General features: G+C 34.7%; 1 protein-coding gene and 2 long non-coding RNA genes across 10 annotated transcripts in view; 1 reads left to right on the forward strand and 2 right to left on the reverse strand.

Moving 5' to 3' along the window:
• Positions 1 to 2,992: 2,992 nt before the first annotated feature.
• Positions 2,993 to 3,820, reverse strand: LOC132131443 (uncharacterized). The gene is made up of 2 exons (XR_009428875.1): positions 3,518 to 3,820; positions 2,993 to 3,444 (listed from the first exon to the last, which is right to left on the reverse strand). It is a non-coding gene; the product is annotated as an uncharacterized LOC132131443 (long non-coding RNA).
• A 2,873-nt stretch (positions 3,821 to 6,693) lies between these two features.
• On the reverse strand, positions 6,694 to 8,593 carry LOC132131745 (uncharacterized). Its single transcript, XR_009428931.1, has 3 exons — positions 8,526 to 8,593; positions 7,538 to 7,635; positions 6,694 to 7,295 (listed from the first exon to the last, which is right to left on the reverse strand). It is a non-coding gene; the product is annotated as an uncharacterized LOC132131745 (long non-coding RNA).
• Positions 8,594 to 15,013: 6,420 nt separating this feature from the next.
• The window catches only part of LOC132131773 (NACHT, LRR and PYD domains-containing protein 3-like), an 81,039-nt gene continuing 73,065 nt past the window's right edge, over positions 15,014 to 22,987 (forward strand). For 7 of the 8 annotated variants that reach the window (XM_059543875.1, XM_059543876.1, XM_059543870.1 and 4 more), the window contains exons 1-6: positions 17,094 to 17,189; positions 17,756 to 17,860; positions 18,904 to 18,982; positions 19,174 to 19,369; positions 19,459 to 21,289; positions 22,218 to 22,388. In XM_059543875.1, the coding sequence (XP_059399858.1) occupies positions 17,131 to 17,189; positions 17,756 to 17,860; positions 18,904 to 18,982; positions 19,174 to 19,369; positions 19,459 to 21,289; positions 22,218 to 22,388 (2,441 nt within the window). In that variant the 5' untranslated portion in view covers positions 17,094 to 17,130. Of the gene's footprint in view, positions 15,401 to 17,093; positions 17,190 to 17,755; positions 17,861 to 18,903; positions 18,983 to 19,173; positions 19,370 to 19,458; positions 21,290 to 22,217; positions 22,389 to 22,987 lie in introns of those variants that run through there. The other variant, XM_059543871.1, reaches the window with a different exon arrangement.

Here is a 22,987-nt window from a genome sequence, read left to right on the forward strand (position 1 = left end):
AAGCATATTAGAATGATTACTGAAAGTTCATGTGACACTTAATACTGGAGTAATTATGCTGAAAATTCAGCTTTGAAATCACAAGAATAAATTACATTTTAAATATATATTCCAATCGAAAGAAGTGATTTTAAATAGTAAAAGTATTTCACAATATTACTGCTCTTGCTGTACTTTGTATAAGATTAATGCAGGTTTGGTGAGCAGAAGAGACTTATTAAAAAAAAAAAACATTAAAAATCTTACTGTTAAAAAACTTGAATTGTTTTGTATGATTTGTAAGTTTATTAAATCTAGGGTATTTAAGTCATTTTAAGGTAAATAACATTCTTTGTTAACAATCTGAAATGAGCTACTATTATTTTGTGGGCCTGTTAAGTCATTTATATGAAGGACGTACTTCTGTTTATAATGCTGATCATCATTTACACAGATTGAAATCAATGTTATAATATTCAACATGCATTTAGCTCATTTAAGGTCATTTTTTGTAACTGTAACTGATCCACAGATCGTGGTTTATATTTTACTTCTGTTTACACATGAAATAAATACTGAAGACACATTACTGGAGAGGAACAAATCAGTTCAGTACCGCTTATCAGCTTTTTAAAGCTACATGAGTTTCAATTTTACAGTCTACGGTAAGAGAATTACAGTATAATTAGCCCTTCGTTTGAATAATATCTTTGCCGTTGTAATACTTTAAAATGTTCGATTCATTTCAAAATTACTTTAAGATACCAATGTGTGTGTTAAATGTATAAATGGAAACACAAAAACCATGTCAGGATTTAAAAAAAATGTTATACATAATAAAAAAACTGCTGTGATTAAGAAACTGAATTGAAGTACTAAATGAAGTTAAAGCAGCTCTGATCCACAGATGAGTGTTTTATGTTTCACTTCTGTTTGCACATGAAAGTGAATGTTGAAGAAAACACAAACTGAACTTTTATTGTTATTCATCTTTTATAAAGTCTTGTTTAACTACAATTCATTAGACATTCATATTAAAGAAAACATCTGCAATATAGATTTAAATACAAATTAAAGTCCATGAGACCATGTATATTTTGTGTGTGTGTGTGTGTGTGTTTTCATTGCCAACAAGTTCAGGGGGGTATTCCAGAAAGCTTGGTTAACTTACCATTTGATAAACTATAACCTCTGGGTTGATTTACCCCAAACAGGCATACCATGAGTATGTCGGTTCCAAAACACCTGAGAAGAGTTAGTTTAATCAACCTCTGACTGGTTACCCAGAGTTAATGCGCGTGCACGGTGCTTGTATAAAGACATTTTCAATGGATCGCCGATTTCACGAGTCACCATGGAAACTCAAAACGAAAAAAAGAGAGCGGCGTATTTCACAGAGGCGGAGTTGGAAGTTTTAATGCATGCTGATGAGGAGTTTAAGCCAATAATATTAAAAAGAAGCAATACAGCTCTATCGGCTAAAGCAAGAGAGCTGGCTTGGCAAAAAATAATGGACAGAGTAAATGCGTGAGTGTATTAAATTACAAATTTGGTATTGGCTCCCGTTTTATTGAAATGCAAAATAATGAAGTAGGCCTATGACTTATACATCCTTTTGAATATGTTAAATCACAATGAAAGCATTTACTTTTCCTGCCATTTATTTCTTTAGCTTGAAATAATAATGTATATTTCTTATTTAATAAGGTGTAATCCTTCTGGAGCCACAAGAACTTTAAGCCAAGTCAAAATGAAACACAAAAACATTCTGCAAAAAGGTAATATTTGATTACACAATTACTGAACTATTATTATAACAGGATTTAGTATATTCATTCTGTCATGCAGCTAACAGAAAGAAGACTGAAGCCTGTCTAACTGGCGGGGAGGCCACCACCACCTCCCCTCACCCCATCTGAGGAGCTGGCTCTGTCCCTTAATAAAGGGCGACCAGTGGTTGCTGGCAGTCCAGGGGGCAGTTCATCACACATACTATGCACCACAAGTGATGGTGAAAAAAGGGTGACATGTAAGTTTACCTCTATGATTTGTTTTGATAAATTACTATCTCTGTCACTTAAAGGCTTTTTGAACAAGATTAATTTTTTATGTAGGCTTATTTTATTTAACTGCATATGATGTATTATTTTCTTTGATAATATTGAGAATTTAACGGGTTGTGTGTTCTTATAGATACTGATGGACGGATTGTATTATTGGACTCTCCAGAAAGAAATTTGTTGTCAGGTACTTTTAGGTTTTTTACTTTTTTTTTGTTTTTTTTTTTGCCAAATAATGTATACTTGAATATTTGTCTTGTAGGATGAAGATGATGATGACGATGAAGAGACCACATCTGCTGTGACAGAAGTGGACAATGCTGGTAGATCCACTGAGGTATGATGCATACCATTATGATGTATGGCCCCTTTTTGCATTAGAGTAACAAACTGTCATTGTCCTTTCATAGTACATACCTAGGGATTTGCCCACTGATGAGGGTCCTTCAGCCTCAGCACACAATCTAAGCAGGGTAAGAACTTGTGTCCATGTGTCCATATTTGAATTTTATTGTCTGACCAAACCATCTAATTTATTACATTTTTCCACCTTAGTTGCCAGCAAAGGAGCTGTATAAGGTCCATCTTCAAAAACAAATAAGAAAAAGTGACATGGAGATGGACCTTATACAGCTTCAAATGGAAGAGAAAAGGCTCCTCATTAAAAAAGCAGCACTTGAAATAGAATTACCTGAGAATTGCCTTAAGGTGAGAACTTGTCTGAATATTAATCTGTTGCATGTCAAAAGTGGTCTGTCTTTCTGTCTGTGTCTGTGTCTGTGTCTGTCTCTATCTATCTATCTATCTATCTATCTATCTATCTATCTATCTATCTATCTATCTATCTATCTATCTATCTATCTATCTATCTATCTATCTATCTATCTATCTATCTGTCTGTATGTATGTATGTATGTATGTATGTGTAAAGCAATATAAAAAAAAAAAAAACATTTTAATGAATTGTACTTTTATTGTTTTTCAGGAAATGAAGAAATAAACTGCCTGGCAGACCAGTGCAAAAAAAACTAATAAAAGTAATTTTGACAAATCCTGTCTCTCAAAAGTCTTCCGTCTCTGTTGGCCTCTAAAATCTGTCGGTGTTCCTCTGGGCCATCTTCCTCAATACAAGGAGGGTGGCTCTCTCCTCTTATAGTGGCAATATTGTGAAGCACAACACAAGCCACAATAATGTCGCATGCCCTCTCTGGACTAACCCGGAGCCCACGCAGACACTGAAACCGAGATTTGAGGATCCCTACAGTCATCTCCACCTTGGCCCGTGTTCGGCTGTGAGCCAGGTTAAACAGTGTCTGTGGTCCAGGCTCAGGTTCAGGGTAGGGTGTCATTAAATAAGGCAGACAAGGGTATCCTCTGTCCCCCAGCAAGTAACCATTGTACTGTCCTGTAATGATTGAAGTGTACAACACAAATATAGAAAAAACGAAAAAACAAAAATTGTATAAAGCAAATCATACCCTGCTGAAATGTCTGGCATAATGATGACTCGCGGAAAATTCTGGCATCATGCACAGATCCTGGCCATTTTGCCTCGACATTGGTGATGATTTGGGTTGCCTCACATATTACCTATAGTTAGTGGAAAAAGTAATGACTTTGATGATTTTAAGAAGGGGAAAAAATTAAGTTGTTACCTGCACATTGATACTATGAATAGATTTCCTATTAACATAGTCTCCCTCATTTATTGATGGAGCTTTAATAGGAATGTGAGTGCCATCAATTCACCCAATTACATTTGGAAACCCTGAAACAGAAAGTTATGGAAGTATGAAGTGTGTGCATAATGAATACATGAATAGATATTGATAATATGACTAAATATTAAATATGCGTCATATATTTTACTACAAAAGGACAAACCTGCCACTCAGAGGTTTATGGCCAGGGAACTGTACAAACGTGGGTAACAACTGTTTAAGTGCCAGACACACTGTACGAACGGCTCTACACACAGTTGCCTTTCCCACATGCTCTGAATCGCCCACACTGTACAAAAAATGGCCAGACGCAAAAAATCTTAGTGCTATGCACAGAATGTTTTCTGTGCTAAGCGCAGAGCCGCGGTTTGTCACATTTGCGATATGCGGTTTTAAAAGACGTGTTAAATAAACTAATGAATCTTTTGAAAAACGATAACGCTCGTTTAAATATTCATTAGGGTATGCAAACACATCAATACGCGGTCTTATAACCCTCTCCCGATGAATAAAACCTCGTATAATTTGTGCTTCTACGTCCACAGGATCCTCGTCAAAAGGGCACGCCATGCTCACCAACCTTCTGAAACGAAGTTACACTGAAACATAACCTGCTCTCGAGCAGGTTATCTTCAGAGAGTCAGTTGCTATGGTTACATACATACCCAGAAAGTTACCTCTGTTTTTGGAACCGAACGTTGAGGTTATCCACGAACTTACCCTTAAACATACCCAGGTATGTCACATAACCTGCTTTCTGGAATACCCCCCAGGTATGTCACGTCATGATATTAGCATTTATTTACAGAACAGAACTCTCTTGAATGTGTTCAGGCATGTCAGTAGCTTTTGTGAAAGCACAGAAGCTAAAACCCACTGTAAAGGTCTGTTCACACCTAGGTCGATAGAATTGTTCTGAATTTAAGGGAATAACAGAGTCCACGCTACAACTATAACCATAATGGCATCGAGAAACAATATCACTGGAATCACATTCTTTTTTTTTCAGCTGATGAATGATTATAAACACTGACAGCCAATCACAATCCATCCACCTGTAAAGAGCTCAAGCATTAAAAGCGACAGAATACGCATAACATTGTCGTTTGTTGGTACAGTATATGGACAATCATTTAGTTATCAATATTATCGTTCTTGGTGTGAGCAGGTTTTTAGTTTAAGGGGACACTGAATCAGTTTTGGGCTAAACATGGTGTTGATTCATGTTACCGCTTGTGGGTGCGTGATACTTGACAACATATTCTAGTTCAGTCCAGTAAAAATGCTTTTATCAAAACTTACATTGTATTTACAGATACTGTATACAGCATGACCTGTTTGTGCTTGAGGACTGGGTAAATTTGCATGCATTTTCTTCTATGATATAACAGGAACAGAGAACGCACAGCAGATATGTGACAGAGAAGTAAAGTGTATTTTCTGTGGTTGGGGGTTAACACCATGCTTCTCTAGAGGTCATGAGTACTCAAGGCAAAAAAACATAATGGAGAATCACATAATCGGACAGATTCCTCAGGGTGTCCTAAAATTGACCTTTAATCGTTTATGTTAACCATGCAATCTTAGCTAATGTTATTTAGCTAAGCAAGGAAAGTGTGCATGCAAATACTGTATGCACAAAGTTTATGGATGCTGTAAGTCTTTTGAAATGGATGCAATGCGTCTATTTGAATGCATGGTTTTACTGAAGCTGTGATCTGATTGGCTCTCTCTGCTCTGGTGGCTGTGGCTGCTGTTATTGTATTCACAAAACATTTTATCTTTCCACTAAAGAGTTCTCCTAAAAAGCAGTAAAAGTTAGCTAAGAGTTTTCTCTTAAAGGGGTCATGTGAAGCGATTTCAGGTTTTCTTTTCTCTTTGGAGATAGATAAGGTCCCTAAAGTCTCAAACCCAAAGGGATATTCTTTATAAAAGTTAAGACTGGTCCACACCCTCCTAAAATGCCTTGTTTAAACACGTCTACGTCACGATGTGGGAAGATTTGCATAACGCCCAAATGTTCACGCAAAGAAAGATTGTTGCTGCCACCGCAGCCGCCATGTCATGGAGACGCTGTGTTTTTCTATGTAAAAAAGAAACTACTTTGTTTGGTCTTCCAAAAGAGAACACAACTAGAAATCAGTTGTTAAGTTGTATCTACAACACTGTTCCAGAAAAGTTCAAACCAAATATTCAGATGCATTTTACAGAGGACTGTTTCCTGATCTGGGGTGCGTTTCCCGTACAACGATGTAACTCGCTGATTTACCACCATAGTACGATCGTTATGGAAACAAACTAGCTAGTCACGACTGTTTCCCGAAACCTATATGTTGAGACTATTTTGTTGACGTTTTACATTTGGTGGGGACAGGGACGATTAAAGGCCCTCCTCGGTTGAAATTTTGTTCCTTTTTTATTTGAAATTTTCCCAAACTGTTTCCTATATCATAAAATATCACGATTCTTAAATATATTTAAATACATTTTGCACCTTTATAGATCATGTTCGTTTATCTATAATGGGCTTTGGGAAAGTGTAGCCTACTCTATTAACTAGCCATAAAACCCGTCTTTTGGCCATTGGCCATTTCATTCATAAACTCAACAGAATCCTGTGATTGGTTATAATGCGCAGCACTGTAAAAATGCATATTTCTCGCCAGCCAAAAAAAGAAAGCAGATTTAAATTTGGCAGCTGATGCTGTGCTGCACTGAACATTCTAATAGTATCATATATATATATATATATATATATATATATATATATATAAACATATTGCTCAGCCAATTTTTTGTCTTTTAAAATAACATGCAGTTTAACAATGAGAGTAAACATGAAATCATATAGATATATAGATGTATATCTAGAAATACGTATAGTGAGAATAACCTCTTTTGAACAAAAACAGATGATTCTGACCATTACATCCAGTAGTAGTAATTTATTGTTATTGGCATGTCAGCATCTAATCTTCATGGCAAAAACGGAGTTGCAATAATACGAGTTACATAAACACAAGATAAAAACCAATCAAACTGAAAAATACAGCAGTTAAAATGATCCACTACATCCAGTCCTGTACTGCTACCATTGTTAAGACAAACTAATCCCATTTTATCCATTATTTCCTCAATTATAGTCCCATTAAATTCAGTGAAAGCACTCTCACACAGTGTATTATTGGCATTACAATCACCTTTTATCATCTCTGCTAGTCAACTGGAGACTGACTTTCAAGGTACATCCATGCCACACACCCCAACAACATACACAGAGAAGTTTTACTAAACTGAGATTTTTTATGAATTGAAAAGACATTTACAGTTAAGAACTCTGTATAGCATGGAGGAAAAAAAGAAAAAGAAAAGAGAAAACACAACCACCAAATCATAGACTTATTCCTGATGGCTAAATTGACATGGTTAGCTGTATGCATGGTCACAGGTGGTTGGGCAACACTTCTGTCTGGCGGGACATTGATCATCATGGATGAGTTCTCAGCACATCAGTCCGAGTCATGGATCAGGCCCACTGCAAGAATACAGATAGTCAGATTTAGTCTGTCCATTTAGTGGCCGTCAAATCTCAGACACACAGCACAAAACACTCAAAGCATGAACAAGCTTTATTTTTAAATAGAGTTATATTCATTAGTTTTTATTTTGAAAAGCCATGTGCTTGAAATGGTGCTATGGGCCAAATTCAGGTACTTGCCAAGGAGAAATTATAAAATACTTAAGAAACTGTGTGTGGAGTGCATCAATATAACATACGTTATATAGAGGTGTACATTCAACTGTACATTTATTTCTGCAGCACTTCTCACCGCCTGGACAGTCAATGGCTTTGGCACACACCTTGGCTACATTCACTGTAATGGAAGAAAAGCAGGCCAATGCATTAGTATCACACATGTAGATAAAGCCATACACTGATGTCCACATCCATTGCTGCAGCACTTCCAATCATTTGAACTGTCAATGTCATGAGAACACGACTCGACACACACTCCAAACACTGCTACTTCAAGATTGTTTTACTTTTTCAATTGAACAGCCAAATGATTGAGTCTCCTCTGGCCCATTGTTCATCTAAGCCATGTATGTAGACGACACAATGCACTAAATGACTGCTCACAGCTGGAACTGCAGACAGGTATTGTAAGCACTGCTTGAAATACCAAGCTTAGGGTAGGAAACATGTCGGGATCAAGAAGTTTAAGCACTAGCCATGTCAGAGACAACAACCTCTTCTTTTTTGCCAGGAACTGTTTTGCTACCAGAATTTCCTCTGTACAAAGATGGATTTTGTAATGTGTTGCAATGAGATTTAGAGATTCAGCTGCTGGATTGCAGCTGATTTGAAGGAAGGGATCAAATTGCTGCATTAACTCCAATAAGTTCCCCTGATTTCCACTAGAGTCTGCTTCTTCATGTCCACGAAAATAAATATCCTACTTCCCTAGAAAGCTGATCACAGCAACAATTCTGTCTGTCTGGATAATTTTAATTAACTTGTTTAATTCCTTATTCCAAAGTCCCTAAATCATCTTCTTTCTAACTGCCTTCAATGCCTAGCTGCTTGCCTGCTCTCTCTCTCTAACTCATCTGCAATACAAAAGTAAATACAAAGAAATAATGCATTTGTATATAAACAGCAAATTTCTGACAACAAAAAAATGCTATATTATCCTTAGTTTAAAATAGTCCTAGATTCAAACATTAAATCAAATGAAACTTTACACACAAACACACACTGTACCAGTGTCCAATAACTGACCCTGTAGCAGCTCATCTGTATTGCCATCCATGCCACTGCCATCTGGAAAAAAGTGAAATAAAGTTAATAAAGGAAATCATTAAAAAAATACTCTGTGTATATATATATATATATATATATATATATATATATATATATATATATATATATATATATATATATATATACTTGTTTGTTTGTATGTATTTATGTAGTCTTTGTTAATGTCTAAAATATATATCCAAATGCAAAACAAAATAAAAGTTATTATGTTTGAAAGGGTTTCAGACATATGTACTATGTACTACAGACATCTAGTGGTTAACTTTGACATTACACTTGCTTTTCTTAACTTATTTGTACTAAATATGCCTAATCTAACAAACGTTTGAGATTTTAAATAGATTTGCTCTATTTTTTACTTGTATACTGCATTAGTTGAATAATAGAAATTCATATTCAACATTCAACAGTTTATATTTTATTTAGATCCATCTTTAGGTCTATTTAATTTAAGGCCTTTATGTCTTGGTTATGGAATGATATTACGGGCAATATTTAAAAGGATCACATATGTCAGGCGTTTTCATAATCAAAGATAAATTTGACTCAACATTTGTTAACCTATTTTTATCATCTGTAACATTTAGCAGATGCTTTTATCCAAAGCGACTTAAAACGCATTCAGGTTATACTTTTTTTTTTTACCCAACATGTGTTCCCTGGGAATCGAACCCACAACCTTTTGTGCTGCTAATGCAATGCTCTACCACTGAGTCACAGGAACCTATAAAAATAACTGTTTAATATTCAACTTTTTGAAATGATTGAGAATAATTTAACAAAACAGTGCTGGTTCCATATAATAAAAAAAAAACAGAACATGGAAATCTGACATTAAAATAATAGTTGTACTAATGTGACATAATCCGACAGTCAAGGTAAGCAGAAAAAGGTGCAGCGGATCTTTGAATAATAGTACACTGATTTAACAACGTCATTGCGATCGAGACAGGAACGCTATGTATCCTCAAGACACAGACATCACATTGTGATAGTATCGTTTCATCATATCGTGTTTGTATGGGGAAAGAGAGAGCAAGCACAAATCTCAGACTGCACCAGTCCTTGCTGTGAATGGGCCGACCACCAAATGAGTTCAGAAGCAAACAGTATGTGCATATTTGCGCTCAGACTGTGATTTCTGCTTTTTCACAGACAAGTAATCCTCGCTGTCAATCAAGTCACTGTTTTGGAAGTCACAAGTAAGTCTCGAGTCTTTGCATTCTGGAGTCTGGAGTCAAGTCCGAGTCAACACTTAACTTTAAGCTTCAAGTCCTAAACAAGTCATTAGTGCTATTGGCCCAAATTAGTGTCTCTGTATTAATTACTACAGTGAATTTAAAATCATTAATAGTCTAAGTATAATTATAAAGATATAATAAATAGTGGTGTTTCATTGAGAAATTAATCACTGTTTGTGAAAAAAATATAGGCCTAAGTGAATGAATCATTTGTTTTAAGTCCACTGCTTCGTTTGCTAATGATTCAGTTTGTAATTGAAAAATATTTACAACATGTATTCTTATTATTGTGTAAAATGCATTTTAAAATACTCATTATTATGAAAAATGTATACGTATAATCTGGTTCGGCTCGGTGTTCATCTTCAGTTCTCTCTTCACAGCAGTTCAATCTGTGTACTGTTTGAGTAAATGAATTACTCCGGGATATTGGTTTGTTTGAACTCAGAGGGAGTGTCAGCCACATTAAACAAGTTAACAGCTTAAGTCATTTGTGGATTAATGCGTATTGGAGACGAGAACCGTTTAAAACGATTCAGTTCGATTTGGTGAACTGGTTCAAGAAGATCCGGTTACATCGAATGATTCGTTCACGAACCGGATATCACTACACTGATGTGTTTTTGATCTCTTGCTCAACAGACAATGAGAAGAGAAGACAATGCTGAATAAAGTCATAGTTTTTGCTATTTTTGGACCAAAATGTATTTTCGATGCTTCAAATATTCTAACTGACCCTCTGATGTCACATGGACTACTTTGATTATGAGGGACTGAGAGCTCTTGGACTAAATCTAAAATATCTTAAACTGTGTTCTGAAGATGCACAGAGGTCTCACGGGTTTGGAACGACATGAGGGTAAGTTATTAATTACATAATTTTCATTTTTGGGTGAACTATCCCTTTAAAATGGTTTTCCTATTATTACAAGCCTATGAACCACTTTTAGTGCCATTTAGCACCATTTTTGTTAAAAGAGTGTACCATCACAAGCACAGTCGCATTTTAAGCATTTTCATACACAAAAAAAGAAACAAAATATAGTAAGTTTGTAGCAAAACAGACAGAACACATTAAAACCATGCGATCAGACTATTTGAACAAGTGGCTTGTTAAGTAGTACTTCATTAACGTTATAAGTTATAATTATAATTAGCACCCATGCTAAATTGAATAGAATTGTTAAACAGGTAAAGTACAAGTCATTTCGAAAATTCAACAAAAACTTCAGTAGTGATGCTGGCATACATACCTTGTAATTCTCCATTCAACAGAAAGGGTAGTTTTACTGTAAATAAATAAATAAATAATGCCCATCTTCAACATTGTGTTTTCCTTGTACAATGAAAAAATATAAAGACCTTACGATTTAGATATAAACTTATTAGGCTATTTAAACTACACCAACATACAAAGTCTAACTTCAGCTGGACATCTGCCTACTATTTATTTGTTCTGACATGTGCCTAAAGTCATATTTTGTATGTGCAGCATACTCATTTACATATTTTCTTCTAATGAAGTTAAAAGATCTCACCTCTGGCAAGTGCTCTGGCATCTGTTGTGCTCAAGAAAACAGAGAGACACAACAAAACAACGATCAACGTGCAGCACACTCGAGCTGTCATCTTCTCGACCTGCAGTCTCACAATGGACTGAATTGGTGCGTCAGGAGGCTTTTAAAGTTCCAGCCCTGAAACTCCCCTGCCTGTAGGCTAGCCATAATCTTGAAGACCCTGAGTAACTTGTTCAGGTGTGTTTGATTACGGCTTTTTCAAAGTGGACTCCCAAAATAGATTTGGTCTGCTCCATTTACTTTTAGTAATTTTATACAGTGGTGTTTATAGATGAGCAGCACACATAGTTTAATCCGTATCTGATATTCATTTTTATTTATTTGACTTTTCACTTCACTTTCCACTGTGCCTATTAAAACATTTGACTGTAGAATGTTTTCTAAAAGTTCAGTGTGTTATTTGTTATTTATCTGTAAATAACTGGGCTGGTCTTGGGCATTAAAACCATGGACTGAAAATAGGCCAGACTTCAGCCCTGTTTCTAAGCATAAGGAATTGTCATAATAAATTAACATCATCATTTATTTTTGTGCTAGAAGAGGCAAAAAGTAGAAAAAAGGTCATAATTCCTGCTTGCCAAGTATTCATGTAAATACAATTAGTTCCAGTGATGCAATGCCCAATTGCGCAAATGCTAATTGCATTGAAAAGTGTTGGTTCATTTTTGCATCCGAAGTTAATTCAGAAACAAGGTTGTGATTTCAACAGAATATTGAATCAGTGATGCTCATTCTACAGCACTGTTGAATCAGCATTGAAAAATTAATATTGTTATGTTCATTAAACATCACTGTTGCTGAATCAATATTTAATTAAAAAAATAATCATATTGTTGGATCAATGTGTTGATTCTAAAACACTGAAAATACAATTCATTGGAATGTCAAAATAAAAGAATGTTGCCATCTGATGTACATATTTGCCCCATGGGACTGAATCTTCATTTTTATAATTTGTATAATTAGGCTACCTTATTAAATGTGTTTGTGTTATCTTTTATGTCAAATACTTTAATTTAGCCAATTACTAAAATCGATCAAATATAAACTTTTACCAATAACAACAAACTGTTAAAAATGGTATATACTTAAAAAAAATAATAAAAAAACAGGGACTCATTGGGCTCCAATATTATGACAAAATTATTCTTAATTATTGCTCTTGATATTGTAATAATGACTACTAATGTCGATTAAGAGAATATAAAAAAACTGTCTATGCCTGGACAAACAACATGTAATATTCTGTCTTCAGACAAACATGTCAGCTTATGATGTTAGTTCATTACACAAATTATGCAACTTCCATTACAACCAGTGAAGCTGGCTATGAGGCGAAATTAATCTCTTCCATTGTATCTGCAGTTTGTTGTTTATGATGAAAATATTCACAGTAATGCAGAAATCATGCATGCACGTGACAAAACTCAACAAAAACTGGCGTTTTCTTTTGTGGGAAAAAGATTTTTCAAAAAGTATGTTTTTAATTGTCTGTTATAAGTGTTGTGGTATGAGATTGATTTCTTTGAGGTTTTTTTAGTGGTAAGCGCTGATCTTGAAAAACAGTGATATCTAAACATCTCTCTCTGACTCTAAAAGGCTGGTGTCCAGAGTCTCGCACCAACCGGTTTGACCACACCTGTCTGAAGTAATCCCAGTAATCCTGAAGATCTCGATTTGCTGGTTCAGGTGTGTTTAGATTGGGGTTGGAACAAAACGCTGCAGGTGACCCTCCAGGAGCTGAATCTACCTATAATATTGTGCAACTAGTTATTATTTAACTTAAATATTTGTGCACTTCTGTCGTCCTCATTTGTAAGTCTCTTTGGATAAAAGTGAGTCAGTTGACCTATATTTTTTGGACCAATGTCACTTGTAAAAAGTCAGTGTAAATGGTCAAAAAGTGTGTGATAAGATGTAAGTAAAACACTTAAGGGTTTACATTAGAATGTTGAATTATCTGTATGCAGTGATGAAAACGTTTTTAAATTAAAAAAGACATATAATTTAATCTTGGTATTTTTATTTCTGGTTTATTTTTATCCTCCATCTCAGACACCCGAATCATGCCCTCATGAAAAGGTCATTCAGGTTGACTACACTGAAACAGATCCTTGCACAATTACGCTGAGGAGACTGAAGCTTCGGTTGTCATGACAGGCAAAATGACAGCTGATAGATGGATGTGACAACTTCCTGTTGCAACGAGCACAGCAGATATATTTACCTCATAGAAAAAAGCACATAGATTGAATCTCATGTTGTGTTTTTATTAATCTTGATTGTTCACAACTTGTGGGCTTTTCCTGGTTGAGTTAGACTGAACTGCTTTGCTAATAAGAGTCTCATGAAGGTGCATTCATGCACAGAGACCAACAGTCAAGTAAATAAATGATGACATTTTTTTTAGGGGCGAAATAACCCTTAAAACAAATATTTCACCTGAATTGTCATTTTCTTATACTCATGCTGTTCCACAGACACCATGTATCTCCATGTATGACAACCACATAAGGAATAAAAAAAAAAAAGACTATTATGAGTAAACTATTATTGTATTGTAATTGATACTTGTTTCTGATATTTCACCTGTTAATAGTTTTGATAAATGGATGTGAAATGATTCAGTTTTTATCCCCAATTTTACAGGAGCCCTTTTGTGATGCTGCAAGTGGGAGTGTTTTTCTTGCTTGGCTGAAAACTGCAGAGAACGTCTTGTCGTGCTGAAAAAAAGAAAGAGACTACTTTTTCCAATGAGGTCCAAACGCCATTGGCACAGAATTTGTTCAGTGATAAGTAAAATACATTCATCCAGAACCGTTCTTAGTGGGTTGCAACTGGTGCGGTCTCACCAACGCAATTGTGAATGGATATACTCGCTCCCTACTTCGCACCGGGCCCCGTATCAGCTAAGAACGGCCCTGCATTCAGCGTTGATGGTAATGAAGGAGATGCTGTGGTTTAAGCAGATAAATGTAAGCACTAAACCTAATGCAATTCAGAATACATATGGACCAAATAAGAATATGTATTTTGTTGTTTTGCACTGATTTACTTATGTTTTATTATGTTTTAATTGTTGTAAGAACATGTTCTTTACATGTGTTGAAAACACTGACTTTGAAGACATTTTGGTGCAGGTAAAAAGATTTGATTTTTGTTTCAATTAAAAAAATAAATAAATGCAAACATGCATTGTTTTGTGGATTAATATATATATATATATATATATATATATATATATATATATATATATATATATATATATATATATATATATATATATATATATATATATATATATATATATATATATTATTTTTTTTTTTTTTTTTTTTTTTACCTGAACATTAACCACACAATGAACTTAATTCGAGTCAAATTTAACCCTCTTGAAATGTATATACTCCCTCCATTTTGGAGTTAAAATAACTCTTTCGAAAGTGTGAAATATGTACATTACTCACAGACCACATTTTAACACCATAAGATTTTATGTAGCCTATTACTCTTCCAGTTTTAAAATGAAAGTTATGATTATTTTGGTCAAAAAACAAGCACACATTTTCAAACTGTAATGTGTGTATGATGATTACATTGGCCATTTACTGAAACCATCCACAGATTATACACACTGCGAGAGAAACACCCCAAAGCGGAAGAAGTTCTGGCATCCTGAACAGCACTGTAAGGAGGGTCTTGTCACTGTAGCGAATGCGTTCCGTTAAACCTCGAAACTTTAATGTATGTTTGTCTCCGAGAGGGTAACATCTAGGACAATAAAACGTAAGATTGGCTGCCGTTGCTGTTAATCGTTCACAAAGTCTAGAAACACTCAAACAGTTGATGACGCCGAATCTTTTACCAGTGACTGGAATTTGTTTTGGAATACTACCACGTGACAAGCGCCACAAGCAACAAGCGCAGAAGACAGAATAACATTGAAAGCCTTTCAAACACTTCTAATTGTTCTTCTTATCGCACAAGACCGCCGCACGTAAGTTTAATTTAATACCTTCTCGATTACAGTTAGGCTATTTGGCAAAACAGGCGGAATGTGATATGCGTCATTTAGGCCTGTTTTTATTCCGGGGAATTAAGAACATGATTATAGTTTTTAGAACCGGTGATATTCAGATTTCTTGTGGCTATAAATACGTAGTGCGCTGTCATAGACATGTAAACAATAGCCTGCCGACGCTGTATTTTGGGCGAAATCAGGTTTTTTTTTCTTAGTAGCCTAACTCTTATTTTTATAATGCCTATAGCTCCGAAAGTTGGACACTTAGAGGAGTGAAACCGGTGTCATCTTCACTGTCTGTAAACCCCTTGGTAAGTCCGCCAGTAAGGAATGTGAAAGAAGGGCGTTCTTCGTGTTTAACGTCTATTACCAATAAACACGCAGACTGCTGGAATAAAAGAACATTGTTTTAGATTGAGCTCGATTTGTGAAAACTTTCACAATAGCATTTTATCACGTTGCCGTGTTTCTCTTTGCTCTGCCCCCCGTTATTTCTCTAATATTGTTCTATGGTTGCTGTTCCAACGAATAACGGTTTTCAATTTATTAGGTAAATAAACTATGATTTTGTACTTGGCTTTTAACTATTGAACTATTCTAATAACTATTGAACTATTCTAATCAATCTTAAAAAAATTTGGTCAGTTAACTATCCAATGATTCATTTACTGTACATCACTATTTCGATTCGTGAAAACATTAACAGTGCAGTTATGGTCAGATAACATTTTCCCAGGGTCACTAACATCACTTTTCTTATCTGTGAAAACTTTCAGTTAAGTACAGATCAGAATTGGTAGGTTTTTGTTAAATGTGAGCCAAAATCATCACAATTAAAAGAACCAAAGACTTAAACTACTCCAGTATTGAATTTATGAGTTTCACAATTTGAGTTGAATTAAATGAACTTTTCCTCGACATTTTAATTTATTGAGAAGCACTTGTATTCATTTTAAGCTTCTATAATACAAAAATTGATCATTTCATTTCATGGTTCTTACCATGTCTTTATAATGATACGTATAAGGATTTTTTTAAACATCTGTATACAAGTATATGCATATACTGTTGTTTATTTAAATTATATTATTACTTTTATATATTCTTATTCTGTTTTTCTTTTCTTAATTATTACTGTTTTATCCTGCAATGTATCTACAAAAATATAGTTTATAATACAGTCCCTATATTTTTATTATTTTTGCTTATTTAATATTCTTTTATTTGCTTATGGATGAAGATGAAGATGACATCGTTTTCACTCCTCTAAGTGTCCAACTTTCGGAGCTATAGGCATTATAAAAATAAGAGATTTCTGAATTCGGACCAAAATACAGCGTCACCTGAATTCACAAATCATGGAGAATGATATTTGGTATTATTTACATGTCTATGACAGCGCACTCCGTATTTATAGACAAAAGAAATCTGAATATCAAACCGCAAACTATCTTTATTGCGGTTTCGAACCAAACTTTCGAATGCCACAGATATTAAAACTTTACGTTTATTGAAAAGCATTACTGCTAACGAATAATACATAAATGTTGTTCCTTCATTATCTCTTTCATTTCAGGCTATTTATGTGAAATCCAAAGTATTTTTAAATCAGACCGTTAGATTTAGACAGACATATGTGTATTTAGTTTTTGTAACCATGTTACAAAAATCAGCTTTGTCTAAATGTAAAATTTTGCATTAGGCCTATGTCAGAGGAGCAAGGAAAAGAGTGTCCTTGTGAGATGAGTCTCTCAGAGAAACAGAGGTAAGACTGCGTTTTATACACAGTGTCACATTTAAATAACAGACTAATGTACTGCCTTTTTCCTGTAGATGTTTTGAGAAGTTTTTGTTCCTTTTCTCACCCACTCATTCACAAGTAGGACTACATTCAGTAGGCTATTACTGATACAATAGTTACAATGTTTTTAGTATTTTAGTTGCTTCTTTCTAATACACATCTGGTCACACGATTTGTGGTGAAGTGGAAATTGAGCAGTTATTAGGATGAAGTCTCAGATCAAGACATTTTGTTGTAAATTAAAAACCATTTGTGATTCGAAATCTCTTCATGCTAGACTGTGTGATGTTGGAGACAGGGTAAAAACCTTAACACTCATTCTGGTTTGTGTGAGTTCATGTACAAATTCAGTTTAGAGTTTATAGAGGAAAAAAACCAGGAATGATTTAGGCAGGAAACTTGTCTAGAGTCAAACAGAGGAATGCAGGAAATGGTTTGCATTTTTGCCTTGTTCTGTTTGCAAAGCAAATGTCTTCAAATGAGACTCAAGTATCTCCTGTAGTAAAGTGTTTTGCTCTTTGTGTCATTAGTGTGCGATCAGGCTCATACGTGTTCAGCTCTGTGTCTATGAAGAGTGACCAGTCAAAAGCTGAACCACTGGGATTCAGTGAGAAAAAAACATCATCTACCAAAAGGTATTTTATGTGTTTTATATTACATCGTTGTGTTACCTAATTTCTCCTCCAAGTTTCATGTGATCGAGATTAAATAAAATAATAAATCACAGAACAAGACTGGTTATACTCTGTAATAAACTCTATAGAGCTTTTTTCCTTTGATCCAATTACACAGGTAACCACTAGGGTGCGTAAACTTAAATGGAAAGACATCGTGCAAGCAAACTTAAATACATAGCATTTAGCTATGAGAAGCACAAATGTATGACTATACTGACTTTGTGTCATTAGTGAAAGATCCAAACACTGAAATTATTTAAAATAAATTATATACCTGTTTGTATACCCATTTAATTATTGTGTTCTGAACTGCTGAACAACAGGTTAAAATTCCTGTGATCAAAGCGGAATTTACTATTACTTACCAGCCCCTTAGTTTTTTTGTTTATAGGACAGAAAATAATATAATAAGAGAACTAGTTTATAAAGGGATGGTTCACCTAAAATTGAAAATTGTCATTTACTCACCCTTATATCATTCCAAAACCTTAAGACTTTCATTCATCTTCAGAATGCAAATGAAGATATTAATAGTCTGTAATTTTTGTCCATCCACTGAAAATCACTGAAAAAAAAATTAAGTTGTAAAAAGTTAAATAAATATATAAATACGTCTTAAAACTAATCCATATGAACTGAACGGTTTAATCCAAGTCTTCTGAAGAGACACAATTCCTTTATGATTAACAGATATTATTTTATTTACAAATTTATGCATTTTTATGTGTGGGAACCAGCAAGGTTTGTTCTTGTGTGTCAAGCATGTACGACTGAGCTGCTGTTGACCATATTTGATGTGCTCAAAGTATGTGCATTGATCAATGTTTATATGTGAATAAAAGCCAAAATTACATCTGTTCATCATATAAAGCACAACAACAATGTGAACATAAACAGCTAATACTTTATTTTTCTCTTTGTTAAAATAACTTAAATAAGAGAAAGAGACTTCTCTAATATTTTGCCTAAAAATGCAATTTTCTTTTCTTTTTACAAACTAGCATTCAGTACGAGACATTAGGTTTAGGCATCCAGACTCACAAGAACCATTTCAAAGAAAATCTCCTGTGGATCTTCCAGGTAGGAAAGACACGTTTTCAAAAACTAGTAATATTTATAGCATAATAAGTAAATATGTTATTGAACAAAGCATCCCATTTTAATTTGATTTTATATGTGTGTGTGTGTGTGTGTGTATATATATACTGTATATAATGTATGAATATGTAATATTTTGTTTGTTTTGTATCTTTTTCTTGCATTGTTATTAGGATCTTGAGAGTAAAGTGATCAAGTTTCTGAAGGATGAGCTAGAAAAGTTTAAGAAAATATTACAAAAAGAGAACACACAATACTTAGTGAAGGACTTTAATGAGAATAGATGCATTATCAGTGAAGCAGCTCTTGATCTCACACTCTACTTTCTTAGAAGTATGAAGCAAGATGAAGCTGCTGATACTCTACAAGGTAAGAGACTCATGGACATCTGTCATATTGTCACTTATAAATGTAGGAAAATTAGTATAAAAATATCTGAATTTTATTCCGGTGTTTAGATGAGCTGTTCTTCATTCATCAGCTAAAATGCAATCTGAAGAAAAAGTATCAATGTGTGTTTGAAGGAATTGCAAAGCAAGGTGACTCTATACTTCTGAATAACATCTACACAGATCTCTATATCACTCAGGGTTGTAGTGAACAGGTCAGTACTGAACATGAGGTAAGACAGATTGAGTCCTTTTCAAGGCATAATGAATCACATGAGATACAAGTTGAATGCAAGAATTTATTTGAAGCAACCGAACAAGACAAGGAGATCAGAACTGTAATGACAAAAGGAGTTGCTGGTATTGGAAAAACAATCTGTGTGCAAAAGTTTGTTCTGGATTGGGCTGAAGAAAAAGAAAATAAAAACATCAGCTTCATATTTCCTCTTCCATTCAGAGAGATGAATTTAAAGGAGAAAGAAACACAAAGCTTGATTGGTCTTCTAAATGAGTTTTTCCCAGAGACAAAAGGACTGAACATTACAAGAAAGAATAAATTTAAAGTTTTGTTCATCCTTGATGGACTGGATGAATGTCGTCTTCCTCTAAACTTTGACAGTAATGAGACATTGCATGATGTATCATCACCAGCTTCTCTAGATGTTCTCCTTACGAACCTCATCAAGGGAAATCTGCTTCCTTCTGCTCTCATCTGGATCACCACCAGACCAGCAGCTGCCAGTAAGATTCCTCCTGACTGTATTGACCGGCTGACAGAGATACGAGGATTCAATGATGCACAAAAGGAGGAGTACTTCAAAAAAAGGTTCATGGATGAGAATCAGGCCAAAGAAATCATTGGTCACATTAAACAATCAAAGAGTCTCTTTATCATGTGCCACATTCCAGTCTTCTGCTGGATTTCAGCCACTGTTCTCCAGAATATTTTAGAGGAGAAAAGAAAGAATGATTTGAAAAACAATCAAGCTGATGGCGCCTCCAAAACACTAAAGGAATCAAATACTGAAGACACTCCCAAGACTCTGACACAAATGTACACACATTTTCTTCACTTTCAAATCCTGCAGAGCAGACGAAAGTATGATGGAAAATACACTGCAGATGTTTCATGGGATAAAGACGCCATTCTTTCACTGGGGAAACTGGCATTTGATCAGCTGAAAAGAAACAATGTGATCTTCTATGACACAGATCTGGAAGCCTGTGGTATTGATGTCTATAAGGCATCCGTGTATTCAGGCATGTGTACCCAGATCTTTAAAGAGGAAACAGGTATCATTCTTGGTACCATGTACTGCTTTGTTCACTTAAGCATTCAAGAGTTTATGGCAGCCCTTTATGCACATCTGTTTCTAGACATCAACAAGAAAATTGTGTTTGTTCATGAGTCTACAGAACAGGAAAATAAAGATGAAACCATGATTGATTTGCTTAAGACCGCAGTGGACAAAGCACTCGAGAGTGACAATGGACACCTGGACCTTTTCCTTCGCTTCCTTCTTGGTTTGTTACTCCAATCCAATCGACAACTCTTACGAGGTCTTTTGACACAGCAAAGCAACAATGACAAGAGCAAAAAGGAAATAGTTCATTACATCAAGCAGAAATTAGAAGATAATCCATCTCTAGAGAGATCCATCAATCTGTTCTACTGTCTGAATGAACTGAACGACCAAACTCTGGTGAAAGAGATTCAGATCCACCTTAACAAAGGAAGTCTCTCATCTGCTGACCTTTCTCCTGCCCAGTGGTCTGCTTTGGCCTTTGTGTTGTTGACATCAGATGAGGAGCTGGAGGAGTTTGAGCTTCAGAAATTCAAGAAATCAGACGAGTGTCTCATTAGATTATCAGCAGTCATCAAAACATCCAAAAGAGCTCTGTAAGTCATTTAATAAAGTCTTGTTTTTGCACTCATCTGGAAAACATTTCTCTACATTGATCAATGGTTATTCTTAATCATGTTCCATGTGCAATACAAATATTTGAAAATCTGGAATCTAAGTGTGCATAAAAATCTAAATCGCCTAAGTTGTCCAAATGAATTCTTAGCTATGCATATTACAAATCAGAAATTAAGTTTTGATGTATTTACAGTAGGAAATGTACAAAATATCTTAATGGAACATGATCTGTACTTAATATCCTAATGATTTTTGTCATAAAAGAAAAATCTATTTTTTTTCTTTGGCTATTGCTTAAAATATACCCCAGCGACTTAAGACTGGTTTTGTGGTCTAGAGTCACACCCACACACATATATTTTTTTTCTTTAAAGAATTCACTCCAGTAGTATTGAAGTGTAATGCTAATATTTTATTAGATGTATATTTATATGTATTATGTAGAAAATTATGTTCTTCAGCAAAACATGCACTTTAGACAGCAGTGGAAGAAGCATCAAATTATTATACAACACTTTGCTCCATAGTTATTTACACTCCAGCAACGCAGTTCTCTTCAACTCTGCAATAGAGGACATATACTTTTACGAAATCTCAGTGCTTAAATTAATCCTTAGATTCTGTACTTCAAGATGCAATAAAACTAGCACATTCAAATGTATACCTTATTGTTATTGAAGCTTAACACATATTTTATTCAGACATAGTTGTTTGTTTTTATCTAACAAGATTGTGACAGAATAATAAAAGAAGAAATACAGAAAATATTAGTTTTTAAGAGTAATGCCAGTAATGTTCATGTATAACTATTAGGTGAAAAAAAATTATTTTGTATTTGTATTATATAGTATTTTTATTTACTAAATGTATGTATTCAGTCTTTGATGTGATTTATTTCCTTTGTAGATTAAATGATTGTAACTTAACAGAAAAAAGCTGTTCAGCACTGGCTGCAGTTCTTGGATCAGATACCAACCTGAAAGAACTCAACATGAACAATAATAATCTGCATGATTCAGGAGTGAAGCTACTCTGCACTGGACTGAAGAATATACAGTGTGAATTGGAGATACTGAGGTAAGTTGTGGAAAAACAGGACATTTTTATTTATTTATAAAAGATATGATTTCTAAAATGTATATATAGGTATGTGTTGTACATTAAATAGACAAATTATGAATTTTACATTTTATCTCTAAAAATATGTTCACAGAAAAATGAAAAACATATGTGCGTATGTAATCAGTTAGCTCCAGATTGGAGAGCTGCTTTATCACAGAAAATCGAATTGTAATTCTAACTTAAAGCAACACTTGCCGCATTACCAACGAAATTACCCGGAACATTTGTATCAGGAACTTTTTTCCCCAGGAACTTTTTTCCACCCCAGACATGTTGCTTTATGCGTTTCCACCATGGTGTAAAGTACCGGGAAGATTAGGCAAATAGACTGGTGACGTAGGTCTGCGCGTGTTTCTCAATACTATAGTACGCGATTTTGGACGTGCATCCTCGGTAGTTCAGACTTTGTGAATTTGACTCGGGAGTGTGATGCCCGTGACGACACAAATCCGGTAAATCTGCAAACAGCAGCGTACTTGATAACATCAGTCAGCTCGCCTTGGCTACTGCTATTTTCCTCTGTGTACATTTACAATAAAACGAAATAGGATTTC

This window comes from Carassius carassius, chromosome 48 (assembly GCF_963082965.1).
Source record: "Carassius carassius chromosome 48, fCarCar2.1, whole genome shotgun sequence".
Classification (NCBI taxonomy): Eukaryota; Metazoa; Chordata; class Actinopteri; order Cypriniformes; family Cyprinidae; genus Carassius; species Carassius carassius.